At 45.7% G+C, this 26,708-nt stretch overlaps 1 protein-coding gene across 2 annotated transcripts in view; it reads right to left on the bottom strand.

Moving 5' to 3' along the window:
- The window catches only part of SH3BP5 (SH3 domain binding protein 5), a 74,311-nt gene that overhangs the window by 36,551 nt on the left and 11,052 nt on the right, over nucleotides 1-26,708 (bottom strand). For both annotated transcript variants that reach the window (XM_074270786.1, XM_074270787.1), the window contains exon 3: nucleotides 9,968-10,096. In XM_074270786.1, the coding sequence (XP_074126887.1) occupies nucleotides 9,968-10,096 (129 nt within the window). The remainder of the gene's footprint in view (nucleotides 1-9,967; nucleotides 10,097-26,708) is intronic.

The raw sequence follows: 26,708 nt of genomic DNA, 5'->3' as shown, positions 1-26,708 counted from the left end.
TGAAAAAAAAATGTTCCAAATCACTAATAATGCGATAAATTCAAATAAAAGCAAATCTGAGATTCCGCCTCATGCCCATTAGATTGGCAGAGTGGGGGGGGGGAAGAAAAATGACAAATGTTGGGAGGGGCTGTGGGAAAACTGACACCATTGGAGATGCCATGAATTTGGTCAAGCCATTCCGGAAAGCACCTTGAAGCTACACCCAAAAAGTCACTACATTGTGCTTACCTTTTAACCCAGTAATACAACTACTAGGTCTGTAGGAATTCTACCGTCCAATAGAGAGTTCCCAGATACCTTTTCTCCTCTCATACCACACCTAGAACCTGAAAACTGGCTTCCCTGGACAATTCCCATAGCACCTATTTCTCCAGGCTCAGAAAAGAGTCCCAACCAGGGGCAGCAAGCATGGGATCTATGATGTTCCCACCAACTCCACGGGTGTGAGAGTAAGGGAGTGAAGGGAATGACGCCTCCCACATTTTTAATTTTCCATAGAACCTACCTACCATAGTGAAGGATGCATTCGGCCCATACCCAGAACAGTCAACATTTACTGGATATATGAATAACGAATAATGGCATGCCACAGATATGGCCTGCATTCCTTCTCACCTCCCAATCAAGTAACTTTGGGGGAATCGTCACATTTTCTCTTGATTCCAGGAGGGAAGAACAATAGGAAACTGAAAAGGACAAAGTTTCTTCCTTTTAAGTTCACCATTCATGCCCCACAGACTCAGTTTCCAACACAGAGGGAAAGGTAAGAAATGTAACAAACACCGACCACCTGGGGGGACTTGGACACCTAGTTTTGAGACCACATGTCCACCCAAATTATAGAGCACTCATTACTCATTCCCAACCCACACACCACTCAACAAATAGCAAGCCCACAAGCGGTGAGATAACCGTTTCATGCTAAAGGCAACTTTGGCCATTAGTCTCACAGAATCAGGATCACATAAATTTAGAGAGGGAAGGAACCTCATCTAATCCAACCCCTTCCCCAATTTTAAAAATGTGTAAACTGAGGCTGAGTAAGGAAGCCATTTGCCCAAGGTCACAGAGGTCAAATGATAGAGTTGGAGTCAGAAGAGATCTCAGATATCATCGAGAGGTTGCGTGACTTGGCCAGTTGGAATGTGACCAAGGACTTTCTGCTCTGGGTCTGGTACTCCTTTCACAGCTCCATGATAGAGTTTGGAGTTAGGGCAGTGACAGAGCAGACCACAAAGAAGCATCCTCTTTCCAAAAATATAGCGCTAGAAGTGTGTCCCAGCACTGGAGGTGGAGAGAGTTCTCTAAAACAATGTTTGAAAAACCCTTTTACTGAAACAAACTAACCTGCCCCTGAAAGAACAGCAGGAGATTCAATGGTGGAGAAAGGCAAAGAGTTTCTGATATGTCCATTTTCTACTTTTTTAAAGAAAGGGGGTAAAAAAAAATCTTTAATGCATTCCTGGAAAGGAGGTTATAGAACAGGGATTCTCAAACTATGGCTCCTGGGCCAGATGCCGCCCACTGAGGACGTTTATGCGGCCGCCGGGTTATGGCAAATGGGCTGAGGGGCGGAGACAGAGTGTGAGTTTTTGCTTTTACTATAGTCCGGCCCTCCAACAGTCTGAGGGACAGTGAAGTGGCCCCTATTTAAAAAGTTTGAGGACCACTGGTATAGAATATACATGGAACTGGCAGACTAGGGGCAAGAAGACAGGAAGACCTGAATTCCAACCCAGCTTCAGATACTTACTAGCTGAGTGATTCTGGGCAATGTGCTTAATCCCTCTCAGACTCGGTTTCCTCTACTTCAAAATGGAAATAATATGTGTGAATGGGAATAAATGTGTGGCGGGTCAAAGATTTTTTTGGAAGGTTAAACTAGATATCTCTAAAGAAGTTCTGGAATATCATTGCAGAGACCACTGAACTCGATTAGTTTTTATTTTACAAAGAAGGAAACTGAGGCCCAAGGAATTTCAGCATTGTTTAAGGTCACACAGTCCTCATCAAAGGGAGGATTTTAACCCAGGTTCTTGGACTCCAGATGCAGTAGCCTTGTTCCTGTCACACATTTTTCTCAAGGACTTTGAACCCAAATGGAGACTCATTTATATGTGTTGGCTTAGGTGTGGTTCTGTCTGAAGACCTCTAATTAGCAAGTACTGCTAGAGCACCCAGGATCTATTCAGCAAGATGCAAGCCAGCCCTAGACACTCCCCTAGCCCGTGAGCCCTAAAACCCTGCGAAAAGCCAGACAGTCTGGTCCTAAGCAAGGACCTCTGCCCTGGACTTTCATTGGTCTGGCTCCACAGCTGCCCCACAGGACTGTAACAGATTTAACATCCAGCTGCTCCTCATTTCTTTGTTTAATGAGACCTGAAATTTCCTCGTGTAAGGAATTCCCCAAAAAACTCATTGCTGCTGTTCAATCATGTCTGATTCTATACAATCCCATGTGGGGTTTTCTTGGCACTAGGATGGTTAACCATTTCCTTCTCCAGCTCATTGTACAGATGAGGAAACTGAGGCAAACAAGATGAAATCTCTTGCCCAGGGTCACACAACTAGGAAGCACTATTTGAATTCGATCTTCCTGACACCTGCTCCAAACCTCATCATCCAGGAGTTGCCTGCCACCCTGTGAACACACTGACTGGTGAAGGGTCACACAGCCAGCAGCCGAGGCCCTGGCCCTGGCTCTCCCTCCACCCATTCAGTCTTCAAAATCAGACCAGGTAATTGAGGACACCCGTAGGGGTGAAAGGCAAGGAAAGGAGACATTCTGGGTGCTAAAGGCAACTGCAGCCACTTCAAAATTCTCCTATGGGCCAGCTCCATCCAGGACAGACATTTCCAATTATTATTTATTTGTTATAAATATTTTAGATATTTATTTTATGGAAAGAGGCAGCTAACATATATATATAACCTCAACTCCTAATGTTTCCCTACTGAGAAATTAAATGATCCAATTAATTATATTGGGGAGAGGGGAGAAGGAAAAATCCATTTCAAATGCTATCTTTTAACTGAAAATCAATAGCATTTTTTAAACAGAATAGAAATGTTCAACAGCTTCATTTAAGAATAAGAACCTCACATTCTGTCTCCTAGTAACTATGATGACAAGCGGCTGAGGGGGGATCAAGAGGGTGCACATCAATCAAGGAACCTGAAGTAAACTGAGGATACAGATACATAAAAAAAAAAAAAAAGTCCCTGTTCTCAAAAAACTTACATTTTATCAAATGTAGAATGTAGAAGCTGCTAGGTAACATGGGGACGACAGGAAAACTTTTAAGTTCAGATTCAACCTGATATTTACCAGCTGGGCGAACCTGGTCAAATCACTCAACCACCACCTGCCTCAGTTTCCTCATCTGTAAAATGGGAATGAGAGTAGCAACCAGCTCCCAGAGTTGTTGTGGAAATCAGATGAGATCACATCTGTAAAGTACTTGGCATAGAAGACACTATAGAAATGCATTATTCTATCAGGCAAAAATATGTGTGAGCTTCAAACAAGTGCAAACCATTGAGCCTTAAAAGACAGTCCCGGGGATATGTAGAAAAAAGAATGAAAGCACTCACATGTACATACCCCAGCACACACACAAGGGGCCAAAGAGCCTGTTCTGGGCAGACAGCCTGCCCCTCCCCAGCGGGAGACACCGCCTCTCTCACAGCCTGCCCCTCCCCAGCGGGAGACACCCCCTCTCTCACAGGCTGCCCCTCCCCAGCGGGAGACACCCCCTCTCTCACAGCCTGCCCCTCCCCAGCGGGAGACACCCCCTCTCTCACAGCCTGCCCCTCCCCAGCGGGAGACACCCCCTCTCTCACAGCCTGCCCCTCCCCAGCGGGAGACACCCCCTCTCTCACAGCCTGCCCCTCCCCAGCGGGAGACACCCCCTCTCTCACAGCCTGCCCCTCCCCAGCGGGAGACACCCCCTGTCTCACAGGCTGCTCCTCCCCAGCGGGAGACACCCCCTCTCTCACAGGCTGCCCCTCCCCAGCGGGAGACACCCCCTCTCTCACAGCCTGCCCCTCCCCAGCGGGAGACACCCCCTCTCTCACAGGCTGCCCCTCCCCAGCGGGAGACACCCCCTGTCTCACAGGCTGCCCCTCCCCAGCGGGAGACACCCCCTGTCTCACAGGCTGCCCCTCCCCAGCGGGAGACACCCCCTGTCTCACAGGCTGCTCCTCCCCAGCGGGAGACACCCCCTCTCTCACAGCCTGCCCCTCCCCAGCGGGAGACACCCCCTCTCTCACAGCCTGCCCCTCCCCAGGGGAGACACCCCCTCTCTCACAGCCTGCCCCTCCCCAGCGGGAGACACCCCCTGTCTCACAGGCTGCCCCTCCCCAGCGGGAGACACCCCCTGTCTCACAGCCTGCCCCTCCCCAGCGGGAGACACCCCCTCTCTCACAGGCTGCCCCTCCCCAGCGGGAGACACCCCCTCTCTCACAGCCTGCCCCTCCCCAGCGGGAGACACCCCCTGTCTCACAGGCTGCCCCTCCCCAGCGGGAGACACCCCCTGTCTCACAGGCTGCTCCTCCCCAGCGGGAGACACCCCCTCTCTCACAGCCTGCCCCTCCCCAGCGGGAGACACCCCCTCTCTCACAGCCTGCCCCTCCCCAGGGGAGACACCCCCTCTCTCACAGCCTGCCCCTCCCCAGGGGAGACACCCCCTCTCTCACAGCCTGCCCCTCCCCAGCGGGAGACACCCCCTCTCTCACAGGCTGCCCCTCCCCAGCGGGAGACACCCCCTCTCTCACAGGCTGCCCCTCCCCAGCGGGAGACACCCCCTGTCTCACAGCCTGCCCCTCCCCAGCGGGAGACACCCCCTCTCTCACAGCCTGCCCCTCCCCAGCGGGAGACACCCCCTCTCTCACAGCCTGCCCCTCCCCAGCGGGAGACACCCCCTCTCTCACAGGCTCCCCTCCCCAGCGGGAGACACCCCCTCTCTCACATGCTTCCCCTTCATCTCTGGCATCTCCAGCCCCAGAGCAGCAAGGAGCCTGAGGATACCCAGGCCAGAGCTAAGAGCCCCTTCCCTTTTCTTAGGACAAATAACTCTAAATTCGAACAAGTGACAGCCAGAGTCTCTATCAAGTCTGAGCCCCAAGAGCTGAAAGTGGGGCCCACATCAGGGGTTCTCACAGGGGCCCGATGGATGTCACTCATCCCAAATTATCTCAGAAGAAGATAGGAACATATTAGGCAGAGGGTGGAATAAATTAAGAGGAGGGCAGGTGGGGGGAGGGGTCAATGATAAAAGGAGCATTAAACCTCCAGGATAGTAAAGAAACAACAAATCTACCAGGGAAACACTGGTACATCCTGATCCAGACAGAAATGAGAACAGAAAAATGGGAAAATGAAGCCAATTACCAGAATGTAAAATATGGCAGAAACTGAACAGACACAGCAACTCTCCTATCAGCCTTTCCTGACCCCCCCATACTAGTGCCCCCCATCCCAAATTGCTCTGTCTTCGCATGTAGTTGTTTTTCACCTAATAAAACATCTGGTCCTTGGGGCTGGAAGGCAGGGTGCTTCCTGTTACTCCGGTATCCCAGGTTACAGTTTGCAAAGCACTTTATGATGGCAAGGGGAAGTTAGAGATGAGTTCCTCTCAATGGAGCCTGGGGGAGCATGCTCCACAACCCAAGGGCATCAGTCCAATTTCTCCCCTCTTCTCACCCTGTCTCTCCCTCCCCCTCCCCACTGGAAAGAGACTAAAGGCTATTTTTATTCTTGTTTTACAGATGAGGAAACGGAGGTTTAAGCTTGTCCGCAATCATGGAGCCAGGAAGTGGGAAGGCAGCATCAGGACCACCCTCCTCCCTCAATACTGTGGGATCACTGTCTTGGTCAATAAGCATCCTCCAGGTGTCAAGCTCTGTGCTACAAGCTGAAGGATCCTGGCAGGAAGAAGACTGGGCGAGGAAGGTCCTGAGTGGCCCTGGATGTGGGGCACTCTCTCTAGGACACTTAAAACTCTTGAAAGTTAAAAACTAAATAAGTAAACAAATAGACTCTTGAAAGTTGCACACACAAAGAACAAAACCACAAAGGAAAAGGCTGGCGTGGAAAACCAGCAGCCCGCCTGGCACTGTCTCAGGATGTGCCGGAGTGAAGCTTGTGCCCAATCTGCCAGGAGGTGACAGAACAAAGTTACACTACCCCCCCCCGAGCCTGCAAAGAAGACCATAAACCCCAAGCCCTAGTACCCCCCCAGCCTGAGACCTCGCAGGATCAATGGTGACATTCATGCCCTCTCCCTCCCCTGGCACAAGCTGCCTTCTACTTCCTCCACTACCCTCCCACAGCAGGAAGTGGAGACAATGGGGCTCCCAGCTCCATGGACCAGGAGGTCACTGGGAGCCATCTCCGCCCTGGACATCAGTCACTCTCTTCCTGGCCTGACAAGGAGACGGCAGGGCATCTTCCTTTTCTGAGAGCTGCCCCGGGCACTAGAGGAGGAGAAGGGGCAGGATTCCCCCCCCAGCTCCCTCAGTTAAAGGTGAGTCATCCCTGGCCCCCTGAATCCTTCTCACAGAGCCAGATGGCTCATTTGCTTTCCAATTACACTTAGTAATCATCCAATCATTGCTGCCAGCGGAGAACAGGAGGGGCCGAGAGGAAGGAGAGGACCCATCCCTATCTGTTCATTGTCTCCCTCTTGGCAGGCGCCCACTTGGGCCCGCCTCAGCCGCAGTCAAGGAAATCTGGAGGTCCGTGGGGAGGAACATCACATTTCACAGAAGGCGTCAGCCAGTCTGGCCGCCTCCGAGACAGGTGGATTTATGGGCGCTCTCAGGGAAATACAAAATGAAAACAACATCCAGAATCTGTCCAGCGTGCCCCCTGCCCTGTCCCTGCCAAGGCCCAGAGCACGAAACGCTCCTCCTCCTCCTACGTGGCCGTGTGGATGGCCAGTTCCCTCGGTTTACAGGGGAGGTGACGGAGACCGGAGGAGAGCCAGAGATTTGGCCAAGGTCACACGGGTTAGGAAGGGCAGAGCCAGGACTTCTAAATCCCAAGCCAGAGTCCCAGACTCACACCACAGGCCCTTGGCTGACATCTTAGTATGGCGGACTGGGGAGCGACCAGAGCATTCATCAAGGTCAAGACACGGATTCTGTAAGAGAGGGCCCTCCTAAGTGATCCCTACTCCCTTTGGAAAGGCCTTCAGAAGAACAGAACTGCTCAGCCCCCCATTAGTGACTCTGGGGTGTGAATGACCCTTACAGATGGGAAATTCTCCCTCAAGGCCAATGGCCCTCCTGCTTTTTTGGGGGGGGTTTGAGTTTGTCATGGAGAACATCCAGCATGTCAAAGCCCAGGTGCTCTAGAACCCCAAGCTAGGTGTCCCCTCCCATCCACGCTGCCCATCCAGGGCACCTCTTGTCACATTTTTCAGGTTGTCCCTTTCTAAGGGAGGGGGCCTTCCTCAAGACGTCCCAACACCACAGAGATATCAATGAGAACCAGTCTTGCCATACACGACTCACTCTTCCTATACAAGTGACGTCCTTACCCACCATATGGCTCCATGTCACCCTTAAATCATCCTTGGATTTTCTCTTTTCCTTCTTAACCAACCCCAGTTTCTCCAACTTTTCCCCAGAGTACTTGTGCCCCAAGCTCCCAAACATTTCAATGGTTCAAACACTTTTTCTGTCCTCAAACTTCCTCCTTGGACGTTTCTGTGGTTCAGTAGGCCCCTTCCCCTTTCTAACCTCAAAATACCCCTTTGAGTGCCAATGGGTAAAAGTGTCTACACATGGGGAAGGACACAGAGGCTTCTGGGTCCAAGTGCCTTTCATGGAAGTGACCAGACATAATGGAGCTCCCTTGGGTCAGCCCTTCTGTGGCAAACCACAGCTATGTTAGTCTGAGAAGCAAATCTTTTGGGTGCGTTGCTTCTCTTCTCCCCACCCCTCCCTCAATCAGGAGAAAGAAGGAACTCTATTAAAGTCACCCCAAGGCCCTTGGCTAAAATCAGCCAAGTGTAGATAGACAGATCTAAAGAAGGTGGGCTAGAAGAAAGACGGATTGGGCAGAGACGAGAATCACAGAATGCTGGAAGGACTCTGAAAACCATGGTATACAGTCCCCTCTCTAGATGAGGACCGAGACTGAGAAAGATTGAGAGCTACTCGGCCAGTAAATGTATGAAGACGTGTCCGGAAAGGGCTTCACTGACCACCATGTTCAGCCATTTAACAGATGAGAAAACTGAGACCTACTCCGAGTCAGGATTCAAATTCAAGTATTCCCGACTCCACGCCTAGCTGTGCTCAATCGCTCTGCCACCTCCAAGCCCCAGGGTAGAATCTAGGTGAGTGGCTCTAGCACTCTAGCCTCCAATTTCAAATTAGCCCAACTTGGACAAAGCTGTTTCTAAGGGTTCTCAACATCCACTGTTTGGGTCTTCTTGGAATATTAAAAGCAAATACAAAATGAAATGAAAAGGAATGCAATGAAAATATAAAATATGCTTGGAGAAGGTTGGCCAAAGGAAAGAAGTCAGAAAACCCCGGGGAGTCTTTTCATGTCAAAGACCACTGTTCATTTGTGTCCATCTCCACCCCTAGATAGAAAGCTTGCAAACGGGTAAGGGCAGGGATCACTACAGTGAGCTGCCATTTTTTCCTACTCCTGGGGAGACAACACGGTACGGTGGACTCTGAAATCAGAGGTCCTGGAATTCACCTCCCGACTCCAGGGACTGAATTTCTGTCTGGCCCAGCTCCCTCTGCCCAAGAGAGTCTCTCAGCTCCCTTCCAATCCCAGATCAATGATTGTGGCTTAAGAGTTGTTGCTCGTAGGAAAACTTGTATAAATTGAGATGGAGAAAATAAAGAAGACATGGAGGGAGGGGTCGTGTTTTCTGTCTGGCCCCAACCATTTCATAAAGCGTGATGTTTTTCCCCAAGAAATGGAGAGATTAGCACACCCCCCAGCCCCTGCTGCTCATTCTCCTGGTTTTTTCCACCACCTCCTCCACTTTGGACGCTTCCCTGTGGTGGAAGAACGTGCCACTGGATGTCAAGGGAGGCAAATGACTTATTACTCCAAACCCAATTAAGAGGATAAGAGATCTGAAAGAAGCAGCACTGTTCTTGTTGCCTGGCAGGCAATTATTAGAAAAAAGGAAAAAAACAAACCCCACGCCTTGTGTCTTGGGCGAGCTTCATCTGCCTGCGTGAGCGGGTCCAGCTGCAAAGGAAGTGTATCTGGTCATCAGCTCGGATGACAAAAATGTACCCTCTACGGGGTCATCCAAATGCCAATGTCTACAGCCCTATTAATAGCAGCAAGGGACACAGGGACAGACACACACACAGTGATGGAGAAGTGAAGGGGGATGGGAGAAGGGCAGCCCTGCCCACCCAGACGCCCAGAGTCAGGGCCCTTTCTTGTAGTACACATGTCGAGGGCTCGTTCCTTAGAGGAAAGCGCTATCTCGGGTTTTGTTTGTAAAGTCCTAAGGAGAGAAGCCTTATCGCACACTAGAAAGCTAGTTTCAAAATCTGGAAGATCCATTACATTAGGAGAAGGAATTGACAGTCAATAAATCTCCTTCCAGTTGCAAATCTAGGATCTCACAGACCCAGGTAAATCACAATTTTTATGAACCTCAATTTCTTCATTTGTAAAAGGAGGGGACTGGATTCCAAAGACGATAAAATCCCTCCCAGCTTTGACAGGATGATCCTATGGCCCCTAGGCAGGTCCCTAAACTTCTCAAAGCCCCAGAACACAGATTCAGCAAAATCAGAGGAAACCTTCCTGGGACCTTCCCTGGGAAGAATAGGAACAGCGGTCCCTTTAACATATGTATTTGTCAGTTCAGGTACAGTCAAAACCAAATACTAATAAAAGATGTACAAATGGCGGTCCTCAGGGCAGTGGAGGGGAGCATCTGAGGGCAAGGTAAACGTGCCTCCTTACCTGTCTGGCCACCCTCCGGGCTTCCCAGTAAGGTTTCGAGTCCTCAACGGCCTTGCCAATCTTTTTGACCAGTTCATCCAGTTTCACGGTCGCTTCTACCAGAACAGAACGGAATTTCTGGCGGGCATCCTGCAACCAAGGAGACAGGAGATTCGACAAATACCAGTTAGATTCAAGAGGAAAGGGAATAGAGAATATGAATACCCTGCTTTAGGGAACCAGGGCAGGGAGGTTTGGGTTTACATGAGAAAAACTGAAAGGTTATCACAGGGAAGAGGTCCCTCACCTTCTGCTGGTCGGCCCCAGACGGCAGAAGGAGGAGGGGAGAAGGTTTGACAGTGATTGAGCCTTTATTGAGATGTTTATTCTGTGTTTATCTTGTCTCCCTAGATAGAAAGTGGAAAGTTTCTTACTACTTCATTGAGCTGGAATTTGCAGCTTTTCACTGCTCTTTGGGGAGGCAGCAATGGTCCCATCATTCTGTGCTTACTGGGGTTTCTTGCTATGCTTCCAGGTGCTAGAGATATGACAAAAACGTAAGCTGCCTACCCTCAGGGAGCACTCAAAAGCAGAGAGACGTCAAAATGTTTCTTGGTACATTTGTCATAATAAAAAAATTTCTATTCTAAACAGGAGACAAAAAAAACTTATCACTCTAAGGGGGTCATTCTCAGGCAGCAACAAGGAGTATTTCTTTAAGCTTATCAAGTCAAGGACTCGGGGTCTCTCAGGACAGCACATCTGGGGGTGTAAGAATACCATCTGCAGTAGGGAGAGAAGAACTTTATTAGTTAATATATTTCTAACCACAAAGATTCAAGATTATGTTTCTCACGGTCCCATTTGGGGTGCTTTTCCACTTCATTTTACATACATGTAGTTGTTGTTCATTGGATCATGTTCAGACACTTTGTGACCCCATAAGCTCGTCCACGAGATTTTCTTCTCTGCAAATAGGGGTTAAGTGACTTGGTCAGGGTCACCAGATAGGAAGTCATATCTTCCTGACTCCATGCCCGGTGCTCTAGCCAAATAGCTGCCCACACTAGAGTAGTAGGCATTATCAATTTCATTCAGGGAACGAGAAAGGGAGCAAAAAAGAACCATGGAGGGGCCTAAGAAGTCTCTAGACAAGGTTTGGGAAGGAGAAAAGCTAGGGCTGAAGAATTTGTGAAAGTCAAGAAATAGCAGCCATAAGGTCCAAACAGGCTGGGGGAAAAAAACAAAAGGGAGAAATTTAGATCCACATCCAAAAGGAAACATTTGGGATTATTCAGTTTTGTGATTGTTCCCAGCCTTCAAAAGCTGCTCTTCTTTATTTGAGCTTTTTTTTTTTGGGGGGGGGGAAGGGGCAATGACTAGCAAAGGGAAAAGGAAGCACATGATCCATGTTGCCATCCCAAGGACAAAGATGTCAAACACTGCCTCCCCCCCCCCCTGCCAATACCTTCAGCAACACAAGGTGCACAAAACTCAGAGCTAGATTAAAATGTCACTGGGAAATACTTAACAAAATCAATAGAAATGAAATACAGCATAGATAATATTAACTTGTAATTTTCTAAGTCAACACAGGGTACAGGGACCCGTTTCTATTTGCTTTTGACATTGCTCTTTACCTACCAATAAGATCCCCACGATCTGACTTATCTGCTTTTAGTCACCCTAACTAACCCCATTCCAGTCAAACTTACCCCATTCCAGAAGCTAAAAAGATGCCTAAACTTTAGATAAAAAGAGGCTTCCTAACCTAACGGGTCACAAATTTCAGGAAATGTCTTGTAATTTCATGTCATTTTCGGACCAAAGAATCAGGAACGGTTAGCCTGGAGGAAAGAACCTGGAGGCAGGCAGGCCGTGAGAGCTGTCTTCAAATATCTGAGGGTCTGTCTCAAGGGAAATTAATTGGCCCCAGAGGGCAAAACAGAGGCAGGAAAAGGGGCTTGATTCCAGGACAAAACTTCTGGACAATCAGAGCCAATCAGAAAGAAAATGGGCTGCCTTTGGTGATCATGGGGAGGGTCTCCAAACCTAGGCTAGAGGGCCATTGAGGAAGATATTTCAGGTACAACTCGATGGGTTCCCAGATCCCTTTGAGCTAAAATGCCATGTCTTGATGCCTTCTTAGAAACTAACTCTCTCTGACACAAAACAACAACCTGCAGAAGATGTGACAGTGACTATTTCTCTCCTTTAACTCCCTTGTCTACTTTCACTTCACACTTACTGTCGGCCCAACCGACCATGGCTCCCATTTCCTTCCCACCCTCCCATTCTTCTCTCTTCCTCACTGAGTTTCCTCTTCCCTTTGTGGGGACCTCAAAGTCCTTTCCGGTCTGGGCAAGCCTGGAGACTGACCATTCAGTCTTCCTGTGGCCACTTGGGCACATGGACCATGGCCAGCTCTTCCCACAGTTCCCACAGCGACAACATAGTATATATCTTCATTTCCCATATTACTTGATTTTCCAGGTGTCCTTCCCTTACCCTTCAGGGAGGCCCAAACCACTGAAGTTACTCCAAGGATCACTCACTTTAAGGGAAAATAAAAGGCCACATTTTAAGATCTAGGCAGAACACACCAGCCTCACCAGGACTCAGTTGTTATTTCTACCCTGTTATTAACCTGAACAAAAGTCAAAGACACGGATATTTCTCCTGCTAAATATAGGAATTATGGCATGTAAGTAACTTAAATGATCATGCAAACTCCCTGCACTGGGAGCCTAGTATATCTTAGCTATGATACTATTATTCTTCCCTTAAAATTATACAGATTAAATGTTTATTTTATGTTTAATGTATATTTTCATATACATTATCTCTTCACAATCACCTTCTAAAGTGGACACAATAGGTATTCTACTTAGAAAACAAATGTGTAAGCCTTTATTTATTAAGTGCCTGCTATGGGCTCTAGGATATACTGGGGATATAAATGCCATTTCCTTCTCCAGCTCACTCTACAAATGGGGAAACTGAGGCAACCAGGTTACATGACTTATCCAGGGTCACACTGAAGTCAACTAACCTTTCTTTCTCCTCTCTCCTTCAGACACTAGCTGTATGACCCTGGACAAGTCATGTAACCAGTTTGCCTCAGTTTCCTCAACTGTAAAATAAGGAGAACAGCAGCATCTATCTTCCAGGATTGTTGTTAGGATCAAAGGAGATAACATTTGTGCAGCACTTAACCCAATTCCAGACATACAGTAAGCATTAAATGTTGACTATTTGTATTTCATTTGACCTTTAGAATGTATTTGAAAGGTAAATATATAAATGTTAGCTATTGGTATCTCATCTGATCCTTAAAAAATATGTGGACACAAAGTGATGCTGAGCAAAACAAGTAGAACCAAGAATACATTGTACACAGGAACAGCAAGATTGTGCAATGATCAACTAGGACAGACTTTGTTCTTTTCGGCGGTTCAGTGATCCAAGGCAATCCCAACAAACCGTGGATACAAAATGCCATCTGTATCCAAAAAGACTGAATGTCAATCAACATGTGCTATATTCAATTTTTTTTATGTTTTTTTTTCCTCTTTCATGGTTTTTCCCTTTTGTTATGATTTTTTTCTCTCCCAACATGATACATAAAGAATTGTGTATTTAAAAAATTAATGTATGTGTATAACCAGGGGAAAAAAGTATCTGGAAGGTAAATATTTTTAAAATGTCAAACCCTCAATGCATGAACTCCCTTTACCCACTCAACTTATAACAATTATTATAACTCAGTAGATAAATCTTTAAGAGAGTGACATGCCCACGTCTACACAGCTAACAAATGTCTAAGAGAGGAGATGAACCCAGTCATCGATTGATTTTACAGAGAAAGGGAAGATGAGGCTCAGAAAGTGCCATAGCCAGGTTTATACAATTATTAATGCCCTGCCTGGAATGCCCCCAGATTCATTACAATGTTTTGTTGCTGCTGTTATGTCCACCAACTTTGTGACCCCATTTGGAGTTGTCTCAGAAAAGACCCTGGAGTGCTTTACCATTTCCTTCTCCAACACAAAGTTATAAACCTCTAGATGTCAACGCTCCCTGCTCCAGTTTCAATCAGATTCTTTTCTTTCGTCACAAAAGCAAGAAAATAAGATCCACTGGGCCAGAGGAAGACTCCTGATTGAGGTTTACTAATGGCTGTTTTCATGAAAAACAGAAATCCACTTAATTGCTATTAGTTTGCTATTTAAGGAGCATATTGAAAACAATCGTCAGAGGGAGTCTTCTCAGTTGGCCAGTGGACAAAACTGGTTTTCCGGGTCCGTCTGCCTGAGGAAAAAGCTTCAAGGGGCTCAGGAGGGTTTCGGGGGCTGGGAAATGGGCTCAAGAAGCGAGTTTAGGGGCTGGGAAATGGTTAGCTGGAATCTCTTCGAAATCATAGGAGACAGACTAAGCGAGACCAAGAACAGCCTTTGTGTTTCTCCAGTAACAGCCCTAAAATAGCCACCCCTGAGTTTATAATTAAAATTTAGAGAGAGAGCAGATGACAAAAATTGAGAGACAAAGCCTGCTGCCTCCCCCACTCCCCTGAAGCTGGGTCTCTGACAGTTATATAACCCAAGCGAGCTTTGTGTGGCTCAGAAAGCATCCTGACTGAAGAGACTTTTCAGGCAAAATCATGGAGGAGAAGAATCTGGAAGTGAGGGTGGGGACAGTCTGAGAGGAGGGAAGAAGGAAAACTTCAGCTGCTGAACCATTAAGCACATAAACAATAACAATATCTCGGTCTGGCTCCCGGGGCTCTCTGCTCTGCTATCTTTCCAATCAAAGGAAGTTTTATGTTAATAAATATGGCCAGGGCCAGAGGGCAGCACCATTTCCCCCTTGTGCCTTACCTCCCAAGAGGCACTGAATGGGTCTGGGGGGCTTCCACGCGGCTTCCCCCCTTACATGCAGAAGGCCCGCTGCCCACAGTCATGCATAATTGGTGCCCGTCCAGATTCTCACAAAAGCCACACAGAAGGGGCTCGATGGAGCCCAATCCTCACCACCCATCTGATTCAACTAAATGGATAATCAAGTCTTCTTTTTTTCTTCCCATTAAAAAAAGAGAATGGGACTCAGATTGGGGATTCAACGTGTCTGGAAGGAGACGGAACTTAGAGCAGCAGAAAAAAACAAAGGATTGGAAACTTAAGCTGGGTCCAAGACCTGGACGTGGAAAGGACCTTAGGGTTGGCTTTGCTAAGGATCGGAAGTCAGGGCTTCCTGACTCCAAACTGATCGATGGACACTGGCCTCCTTGCCCAAGATTCTCCGCCACCAACTGATGCCATTTTCCCTGACATCCCCATGCCAAGAATGCTCTCCCTCCCGGCTTCCTGGAACCCCAGCTGAAATCCCACCTCCACAAAGAGCTTTTCCCAGTCTCCCATAATGAGAATTCTTTCCTTCTATTGATCACCTCCAATTTTTCCTGTTTTTATCTACCTAGTTGTTTTCAAGTTGACTCTCTCATCATACTGGGAGCTCCTTGAGGACAGGGGCTATCTCTTGCCTTTGTACCCCCAACACTTAGTAACAGTACCTAGCACATAGTAGGCGCTTATTAAATGTTTGCTGACTTGACTACAAGCATTCATTAGGTGCTTACTGGATGTGAGGCACTCTGCTAAGTCCTAGGAATACAAAGAGAAGCAAAAACAGTTTTTTACAGGATGGAGAAATCCGGCTCTCCCTCTCCACAGTGCACGCCACACTGGGCATGGAGTCCCAAAATGCAGCCTCTTATTAGAGATGGGGCCTTAATCACTCAACCACAAGTATAACTCCCAAGGTGGTTGTGAAGATCAAATCGGATAATTGCAAAGTACTTAGCACACAAATAAATGCCTGTTGCCTTTTAATGAGAGAAGTCTTGTATACTTATATTAAGTTGTCTAAAAATTATAATGGCCAGAGCACAGCTCAGAGTCCGGAAAATCTGGGTTGTAATCTCACTTCTGAGATGTGAACACTGGGCTCTCCGTTCCCTTATCTCTAAGATGAGGGAGTTGGGGTTACTGACCTCGGGAATCCCTCTCAGCTAGTTCTAAATCTATAAGTGTAAGCTCCTAATTACAAAGCAGTTTCTGGGACAGGGGAGGAGAGGAGAAAACAAGGAAAGGTCCAGGAAGGTACTGGAGTGTCGGAGGTCAGATTTGAACTCATGTCTTCCGGAATTCAAGGCTGCATGCTCTATCCACTGTGCCATCTAGCTGCCCCTAGGCAAGTGGGGTTAAGTGACTTGTCCAGGATCACCCAACTAGTAAGTACTAAGTACCTGAGGCCATTTGAGCTGGTAAATGTTCAACCACCAACTTCCCCTTCCTTTCTCCGCCAAAAAGTACCCACAAACATCAACATATACTCCATCACTTTTTTAAACCCTGGCAATAGGAAAACATTTGTAACATATGCCCATTTCCCAGATGATAAATGCTCCCCATTGAAAATTTAACAGTCAGTACAAGCTGAATCCAGTGTTCCCTTGGCAAAGATCTCTTGTAGAATACAGAGTTTAAACCAACTGTGAAGAAGCTAGGAATTCTAAGAGGTGAAGGGTAGAAGGGGATAAGTATTAGGGAAAAGCATTCATGGGATGGAGAACAACTCCAGAGAACTTGTCCCTAGAAATAAAGCCCTGTTTATAGACACCAGAGGCAGCAAGATAGCATAGTGGGTGTAGGGTGCCAGGCCTGAGTTTAAATTTGCCTCAGACACTTACTAGCTGGACAAACACTTAATTTAGTTTGCCTCAGTTTCCTCATCTGTCAAATGAACTGGTAAAGGAAATGGCCACTATCCTTGCCAAGAGAACCCCCCCAAAAGGGGTCCCAAAGATTCCAACACTAATGCTAACAACCAACAACAAAAATTTCAGAGTATATTGTTTGGGGTTTTTGTGACATTTACTTAAAGCTAAGCCGTTTAAAAAAATTTCTTTGGAGGTCTAAGAAGCCAACATTTGACACCGACCCTCCTATAATTCAGAAGCTCCTTCCCAGCATGGGCTGACGTCACTGCAGGCTAATTTGTGTGCCGTAATTAGAAATGGCATCTACACTGGCTCGTGGAGCTTTGCTCTGGACACGGCTGCAGCTGCTCTCCATATGGCACGTGGAGGGAGCTGCTGGACCCAGGCCTGCCCAGGAGTACAGACAGATCTCTGATCCACCCAGAAGAAAAGCATTTAGAGTGCCATGGCAGCTAACCAGCTTTGTTTTTTAAAAAGCCAGCACCCCAGGGATCCCTGTCTGCCTCTATGAAGCTTCGAATTTGCAGATTTGAAAAGTATGTCACGTCGGTGAGATGAATCAGGCTATGGGAGCCATTCATTCTGCCAAAGCATTTCCGAGGGATCACACATCCCACCTGTTCCAGCAGTCTGGGCTCCGGACGTTTTGTGAAAACATCCCAGTTCAGTCAGGAGGAAACCAGCTGTATAAGATGAGGCAAATTCCAGTCAGCCTGGAAAGAGGAAGGAAGAGAAGGAAGGGCAGAGAGGGAAGGAAGGAGAGAGAGGGAAGGACAGAGAGGGAAGGAAGGGAAGGAAGGGCAGAGAGGGAAGGAAGGGAAGGAAGGACAGAGAGGGCAGAGAGGGAAGGAAGGACAGAGAGGGAAAGAAGGAGAGAGAGGGAAGGAAGGGAAGGAAGGGCAGAGAGGGAAGGAAGGAGAGAGAGGGAAGGAAGGGAAGGAAGGGAAGGAAGGGCAGAGAGGGAAGGAAGGAGAGAGAGGGAAGGAAGGAGAGAGAGGGAAGGAAGGGAAGGAAGGACAGAGAGGGAAGGAAGGAGAGAGAGGGAAGGAAGGGAAGGAAGGGCAGAGAGGGAAGGAAGGGAAGGAAGGGCAGAGAGGGAAGGAAGGAGAGAGAGGGAAGGAAGGGAAGGAAGGGCAGAGAGGGAAAAGTCCTGGCTTTTTCACCCACATGTACCTGGGGAGAGAGTAACAGCTCTCCAAAGTGTCTGGGGACTAACTGATTACTCATTAAGCACCTTTTACATTCCAGGCACTTTGCTAAGTACTGAGAGTACAAAAATAAGCAGACAGTCCCTTCCCTGAAAGAGCTTACCATGTAATGAAAGAGAAATAACAAGTATATACAAATAAGCTACATAAAGGAAAACTAGAATTTATATAATTATATAAATCAATAATTTATAATTAATGTTAATATCGCAAGTTAAAACCCCATCTCATCTATTACTCTTATTTTTATTACACTAATCATTCGTTATAATTAATGATTAATTATATAATAATTTTTATATTCTAATATAATAAGAGCACAAAATTCCAGGAGATAGTAGGGTTATTCTTTCAAGAGGCTGTTATAGCCCCTGGATTTGCCTGAAAAGCCCTGGCTGAATGCAGAAAAACACGAAGCTTTAGCTTGGGATTTAAGGTCCTCTCTAGTCTGGTTCCCACCTATCTTTCCAATCTAAAGCCATATAACTTCACCTTCAGACCCTATATTCCAACTGGACCAGCCTGACTACTGCCCATCTCTAAGTGGTTCTCCAAGTCTGGACCATCCAAGCATCACTTCAGTGATACTTCTCCCCCAATATCCTTGTCAAGACCCCCAAAGGGGTCCCAAAGATTCCAACACCAATGCCAACAAAATCAACACCACAAATTTCAGACACCTGTGACTTAAGAGTGTCTTTCCTGAGCCTCCCAGAGCTCTTTTCCTCCAAAATGAGCTAATATTTTCTTAACTGTCTATCTGTTCTATATTTAACCAATGGCATGTAAGCTCCCCAAGGGCAAAGGATAGTCCATTTTGCTCTCCCCTTAACAGAGAGCCTGGAGCACAAGAAATGTTTAACAAGTATTTGTTGAATCAGAACTCAGAGCAGGTGAATTTCAGCCTCCAATCTGAGTTTGGGGATCAACCAGATGGAGATCATAACTCCCAGGAGAGCACTGGGTTATTCTCTAAAGAGCCAAGTTTGTACAAAACCCAAAGGAGGCAAACAAGGTAAAACACGGCCAGAACGGCCCTCTCGAGCCCTGTTCTAGCCAGGCAGGCCTGGCCATCAACATGCAACTTGTCCACTTATACCTTTGTCTCTCACATGCAATCTAATAGGGGAGGAGGCTGAAACTCAGCTCCTTCTGGCAGCCATCCCCAAGGCCCAAGGCCGATGATCTCATTGGTACAGCCCAGATTTTTCTAGGACAACTCCCATGCTAAGGCAAGACAGTGTCCTTTTACTAAGGCTTTGCAAAAGAAATGTCCTGTTGTGAGAGCATCTCCAATCTATAGTCTCCTGCTCCCATTCTTTGGGCTCTAACTGTAATTCTCCCTTGCAGGATACCATGGAAAGAGCACTGGATTTGGAGCCAGGAAGGTTGGAATTCAAATCCTGCCTCAGACAATAATTACATAACTCACTTATCCTCAACAGGCTTCTGTTTTCAGCTCTGGGGTAGGGGAATCGGAATGGAGAAATGTTAAGACCCCTTCCAAATCCATGGTCTGATGAAAGAAATAAGAAAGGGAGGAAAGGGTTTCTCTGCTGCAATCCTGAGAATGACAAGAAATCACGGCTGTAAAAGGGATCTTGGCAAAGGCAGAACAATCACAAATATCTATTAAGTGGTTCCTATTACGGACACAATGCTAGGCACTGGGGGAGGAGGCAAGCTTAGATCAAGGAATGGGCCTTTTCCCTAAATGGCTTATATTGGCTTTCCGGTCATTTCCTTGTCCAAATGCCCTGCCCAGGGGTCAATGGTGCTAAATATCCTTTCACTGCAAATACTTCCAGGCTCAGTATTAATTTTGCAAAGCTGTTCACAGAGACCCTTTTTAAAAATTCCTTCTCATTTGTGTTATCCATGGGTAAGGAAGAGGGGGAAACTCTATTTTGGAAATGACAGTAAGATTTTTTTAAAGCAATAAATATTTTAAAATAATAGCGTGGGATGAGGACGTAAAGGTTATCTGGTAGATGAAATCCAAGAATTTCCCCCAAAGTAATCAATGCATATTTTCAATCCAATGTGCTTGATGAATAGACAGCTATATTATAACGTGGTCAGCCATAAATCTGTATGTGCAGATAGTGAGCTTTACCGGGAACATTCTCCCCATTTATACAATTTTTCAATTTAGAAGAAAGTATCCAAGAAGAATGGCTGTCCTTGGAAAGTCAGCCTGCTTCTAGAAGAGGAGAGAGATGGTGGAGTCTTCCTAGTGGCCTTGATGGAGGAATGTGAGCAGCACAGGCAAGTTCTTTCAACAGTTCTGTTGGGAAACATGGGCAAGAAGAAGAGATGCTCGGACACTGAACGGCCCCGGGGAGGGCAGTCTGCAGGAGAGCACCCCGCTTGGTGACAGAACAGCCATCATTTTCCCCAGCTTTTAAAAAGTCCTACCTTCCTGACCAATTTATCCTTCTAAATTATTTTTTGTTCCCTCCTCAAAGCACAAAAAACTCCCAAAACTTTAAATAGTCTTCAAGGTGAGAGATGGGGAGTGCAGAAGTTCTTGTGACTTCTGAGAGGGCCCCAAGACTCTCCTCCTTCCCCTTCCCCTTTTCTTACCCCCAAAGCAAGAGTGGAAGAGGAAGTGGGCAGGGGGATGGAGTAGGGGTATCCGGCAGATCCTGAGCCCTATAAAGCTTCATGTAGGAGGGAGACTTTGAAGAAAGCTGGGATTTGGGGTTTCAGTGTCTCCTTCTGACAATTCCCTGGCAATATCCCAGCCGTTTCCCAAATCTTTAAGTGGCAGGGAATTGTTGACCAGTTGGTGGTGAGTCCCCTTCACCAGTCCTAATGATAGAATCCCTGAGTTCCTTCAGAGGGGTTACAAGGAGAGGAGCGAAGGCATCCTAAGCAAGGTGAAGGGTCCTGTGCGGGGAACAATTGGATGGCCATCATAACACAGTCCAAGAGGGATGGAAGGTGCCCTCGTGACTCTGGGGCTCCATCTAACTTTCCACTCTCCTCAAATGAAGTCTCAGAAGCACGGACTGCATAGCTAGAAAGGGCCTTAAAGCGTAACTAGTCTAACCCCATTCATTTGAAAAAATGTTACCCTTTTTTAAAAAAACTTCATTCAGGTTATGGAATATTATTGCTCGGTAAGAAATGACCAGCAGGAGGAATACAGAGAGGCCTGGAGAGACTTAAATCAACTGATGCTGAGTGAAATGAGCAGAACCAGAAGATCTCTGTACACTTCAACAACAATACTGTATGAGGATGTATTCTGATGGAAGTGGAGATCTTCAATATAAAGAAGATCCAACTCACTTCCAGTTGATCAATGATGGACAGAGGTAGCTGCACCCAGAGAAGAAACACTGGGAGGGGAATGAAAATTGTTAGCACTAATATCTGTCTGCCCAGGTTGTATGTACCTTCGGATTCTAATGTTTATTGTGCAACAAGAAAATGATATTCACACACATGTATTGTACCTAGACTATATTGTAACACATGTAAAATGTATGGTATTGCCTGTCGTCGGGGGGAGGGAATAGAGGGAGGGGGGGTAATTTGGAAAAATGAATACAAGGGATAATATTATAAAATATATATATATATATATATAATAAAAAAAAAAACTTCATTCTAGATCCGATCTTTCTCATGCAGCAAGCTAACTGTATAAATATGTATACATATATTGTGTTACATATACTTTAACATAGTTAACATGTATTGGATTACCTGTCAGTTAGGGGAGGGGGTGGGGGGAAGGAGGGGAAAGGTTGGAACAGAAGGTTTTGCAAGGGTCAATGCTGAAAAATTACCCTTGCATATATCTGGTAAATAAAAAATGTTACCCATTTAGAACTCATGTCCCCTGAATTTCAGTCAGGTGCTCTTGCCTCTCTCCTAGCTCTGAACAAGGCCCCGTGGAGAAAAGAAAAACTTATGAAAAAGGAAAACACAATCAAACTGCTTCCCCTCCAAAATGAAACAAAGATTCTCTCTTTTGAGGCAGAGAATCGGTAAGACAACTGCCTAACATCCAACTATACAATTTTACTCATCTATTCCCAGACTTGACTCTAAATCATTCATTTATTCAACCAACATTTATTAAGTGTCTACCATGTTCTAAATAGTAGAGGTACAAAGAGAGGTAAAAGACAATCCCCGTCCTCAAAAAGCTTATAGTCTAATGGGATATTACATCCAAATCAATATATACAAAGCAAACTATATACAGAATAAAAGAGAATAGAATTAAGAGAGGAAAGGCACTGGAACAAAGGAGCCTGGGAAAGGCTTCCTGTAGAAGGTGGAATTTTAGTTGGGATTATGCTTATCATGACTCAGGTCAATATCTACATGACCTGCTCACTAAAGCAAATCACAGGCCAAATGAGGATATGACTAGGTGATCCAGCAGGAACCTGGCAGAGTCAGCAGGACAGGTGTGTATGGGATGAACAAAGGAAAACGCACTTATTAAGTGCTTATTAGATACAAAGCCTGGTGTGCTGGAAATTCAAAGAGAGAAAGAAGCCCTGTTTTCAAGGAGTTCACATTCTTATGGAGAAGTATTTTTGGAGACTTTCCATTAAAAAAAAAAATAAAGAGCATTTGTGGTTCCAGGCAAGATAGAAGGGAGGATAGGGAGGCAGGAATTCACTTTCAGTTACTTTGTTTTTATTGCATGGGCCAGAAAAGCCATGGAATTTAACCACAATGTTAAAAATCCACCATAAATCAAGGAAAGGAAACCAGACTCCTGAAATCAGACGATTGATTAGAGAGGTCTCCATCTGGGGCTCATAATGAAACCCTATGAGGAAGGTAATAAAGAGATCCTTATTCCTACCAGTGATGAAGCTAAGGGTCCTAGAGAGATGAACTCAGATCTTAACTTCCTTCCCACCACCCCACTGTCTCCTATCCTGGGAGTATTTTTAAAAGTCCCAGATAAGTCAGAGGTAAACTGCAGCAATCACCCTATGGGTGCAGCACTTTACCCTATGGGAATACCAACCTACCCATTAAAGTAGGGTTTTGTGTTGTTTTCCCTAATTAGTCAAGATCTAGATGGGTCCTTAGAGGTCACCTAGTTTAACTTCCTCATTTTTCAGATAAGGAAACTGAGGCTGAGGGAAGTTAAACCCAACATCATGCTCTGCCTCCATAGCCAACGCTCTTAATCAAACTTCTAGATTCCATGCTTGGAATAGAGACCCCAAAATTAAATTGACCACACTCTGAGTGGTCCCTTTAAGTGAAATATTCTTTTATAAAAAAACTAAATTTGCCTTCAGAAAATTTAGGAGCTCTCTTCTCTCTAAACTTCAAAAAGGGATGAACAAAAAAGTGAGTTGAAGCAGTGAAAGCCAGTTATTGCTCATTAAATGATGGTTTTTGCTCCCAAGAATCACAGTTAATTCAGAATATGCATGGGAGGAAGAATGAGTTCAATGTCAGCTCTTCAAATTTAATCTACATTTGCTTAAGTTTTTCCCAGCTTGCTTGGTAAGGCCATAGAGAAAAAGTGGTCCCATTAGGCAAGAAGTCACCCCCAGGATTCCATCCCCAAATGATGATCCCCCAAAACCAACTATTGGGCTAATGAGGCAAGATTTGCCATGGCAGCTTGCAGTCTGGACCTGGAGAGGACCTTCTGATCCCTCATACTCACTTTGACAAGCAATCTTTCATTTTGTCAAAAGCTCAAATTCCTATATAAAATTCAGATTTTTCATAAGCTTGCAAAACAGGGTCAAGAGCACGACCCAAGAGCCTTCCTTAGGGTTAGTTTTACTGTCTCCATCCAAACCGCTCACTCGTGCTTTTACCAGACCTGTCTTTTTTAGCTCAGTGTCTTAGCTAACCAGAAATTCTTTCCTTCTGCCTGATGAGTTAATACTTAACCTGCCTGGTTAACCCTCAAGTGTAGCTATTTAGAAGGTCACTCCAGCAAAGGAGGAGGGAAAAGTCACAGGATCCCAGAAGCTCAGAGTGGGGGAGAGAAGGCGACATAGGTTTGTGGGTAATATAGGTCAAGATGTGTCCAAATAAACATCCCTTTGATAATATATTGGACAAGCAGGAGTGGAATGAGGAGCTTTTTGAGCATTTAGCTTAGTACCTGGGACACAGTAAATTCATAATAAATATTTGTTGATTGATTCAATTCCCCTGGGGCAAAAACAGTTGATGAGGGGCAATAGCCCAGTGAACTAAGGTGGGGAGGTGGGCACAGCACTTAGAACCAAATAGGGGAAGGAGGCATCCCTTTTCCCCAGTCTGTCTTCTGCCAGCTCACAATCTCATTCGCTCATGCTCTCCCCCATCATCCTCTCCCATTCTGAAACCTCCTGCCAGTATGAGCTTGAACATGTCTCATTCTCCCTGGACCTCAGTTTCCTTATCTGTAAAACAAGATTGCCTCTAAGGATACTTCCTGCTCTACACTATGGGACTATAATCCCAGGGGCATTAATAGTACCCCAAGAAAGATGCTCCCTCCATCCTGGGTACCTTAGGTCAAAATATACCAATCACCCAAAAGGTCAAAGCTCCAGTTGAAAGATCCTACTTTTATCACTGCTGACAAGCCTTGAAAGGAAAACCTTAAACCGAGAGTGGCCTAGACCCTCAAACTAGTCACGTCATTATCTCAGTATCTGCTGGAAAATGAGATAGGAAACATTTTTGTGCTCCAACACGTGGCCAAATGAGGAGGAATCAGTCTTGCCTCTTTCAATCTGGCCACAAAATATGTTGTGGGAACAGAGTAAGGAGAGGAGGAACAAATGAACATATCCAGGATTCATTATCACATGGAGGTCTGGTCTGGTTAACCAGTCAACTGAAGCAAGAATCTATAGTGAGGCTATGATATAAACAGTGGATGGTTACTGTGTCTCTCCGGGCCACATTTTTCCATCTGTCTGTCTCTCTGTTGAAACAAGCATTAATATCTCTTAGATAAGCCAAATACCACAAAAAAAAAAAAAAAAAAAAAGACTAAAAAATTCATTTTCCTTTAGGGAAATGAAAGTGACTTCTGCAAGTCGTGCAGATTTGCCTTTACAAATTATACAAAATTCGTTAAGAACACATACATTACATAAAGAAATATTGCCTTTAGAACCGGAGGCATTTATCTGGCCATGGGTATATTAAGTAACTTCTCACCGAAGAGGGTTTCAGCTAAAACGAGCTGGGATCCAGGCCAAAGGGATGAGTGGGTTCGATAGCATTTAATTCATTAAACCCAAGCATACAAACCACAACATTAAAGCGTCTAAGATAAATGCTCATTGAGAAATTTAAACCACTCAATATTCAGAGGGAGCTGGCCAGGAATCTCTCCCCTTCTCAACTCGGAAGAAAGAATAGTGGAAAGTTGGGAAAGCATGTTTCCTGGTGGGTCAATGGCAGGAAGTTGGGTGAGCCCAGTCTCTTTGCTCCAGACATCGGGAATTCAAGATTTGTAAGTTATTTGAGAAATGTTCCTTCCACACCCAAATCAAATCCCTTTGTTTCTCTGAGACTCAGTTTCCTCATCTGTCGAATAAGGGGAAGAAGGGAGTTGGTCTAAATGCCCCCCCAGTTTTCTTCCACTTTTGAACCCACAAGGAAGAAAAAGGAATAAGCATTTATACAGCACCTAGTATGTGCTCACAACTTTTATTTTCTTTAATAAATACGATTTCATTTGATTCTTACAACAACCCTAGGAAGTAGATTCTGTTATTGTTCTCATTTTACAGATGAAGAAACTCAGACAGAGTTAATGATCTGCCAGCTAGTGTCTGGGGCTGGATTTGAATCCAGTTCTTCCCTAGCCCAAGCCCAGCACTCTGTGCACAGAACTTCCCAGCTACCTATCTCCCCTTAACACTAGATTTGGAGTCACAGGATTCAAATGCCCAGAGTCATTTAATCTTTCTGAACCTTATTATCCATATCTGGAAAACAAGAGGGTGGACAAAACAGCCTCTAAATCCTTTCCACGCATAATTAGATAATCTATGGGAGCTATCTTTTTTTTCTTTTATTATGAAGTTAACAAAGACATTTCTATTGCAAATGGAACCAGGAGTTTCTTGTATGTAGCATAGTTGCTTAAATTTATGTAAAATTTAACAAGGTAGCAGCAAAATCGCTTCCCCTTCTATCTCCATCTTGATTATTCCTATTTGTACAAATTACCACAGATCGACCTCAAGGATCACATGTGATAAGCGTAAGCCTTCTCCAACCTTGAAGCACAGAAGAAATAAAAGTTAATTCTATCTCCCTGCCAGTCCTCCTGCCAGCCTGAGTTTGCTAAAGCAAAATCTAGGAGGTTGGGGGAGGAAGAGAGTGGGAGGAAGGAAGGGAGAGAGAGAGAGAAAGAGACAAAAGGGGAAGGAGGGAAGAAGGGAGGGAGGGAGAGAGGAAGGTAGGATGGCTGCGCAAATTACTAAACTCCCACTGAAGCATCTCCAAGCATTTTGTCAATGACCACACTGTCCATAACTAGCCTTAGATTAGGTAAATCTCAGTTAACAGTTTGTGTCCAACAATGAACCATATTCCCAGGGGTCCATGTGGATGGCCTCGTTGCCGTGAGATCCAGTTGAGCTTGAAAAGCATAAATATGTAACATATCCAGTCAGCACAGTTAGGGGACCTCCTCAGCATGAGCAGTAGCCATTCCCTGACAACAGGTGGAAGAGGTCCATAAGAAAGCAGACCCTGTTTTTTAAATCAACTTATAAAACACGACTTTTTGGAATATTTCCAATTTTACTAATGGCAA

This window comes from Sminthopsis crassicaudata, chromosome 5 (genome assembly GCF_048593235.1).
Source record: "Sminthopsis crassicaudata isolate SCR6 chromosome 5, ASM4859323v1, whole genome shotgun sequence".
In the NCBI taxonomy this organism is placed as follows: domain Eukaryota; kingdom Metazoa; phylum Chordata; class Mammalia; order Dasyuromorphia; family Dasyuridae; genus Sminthopsis; species Sminthopsis crassicaudata.
This window is presented reverse-complemented; position numbering and strand designations above follow the sequence as displayed.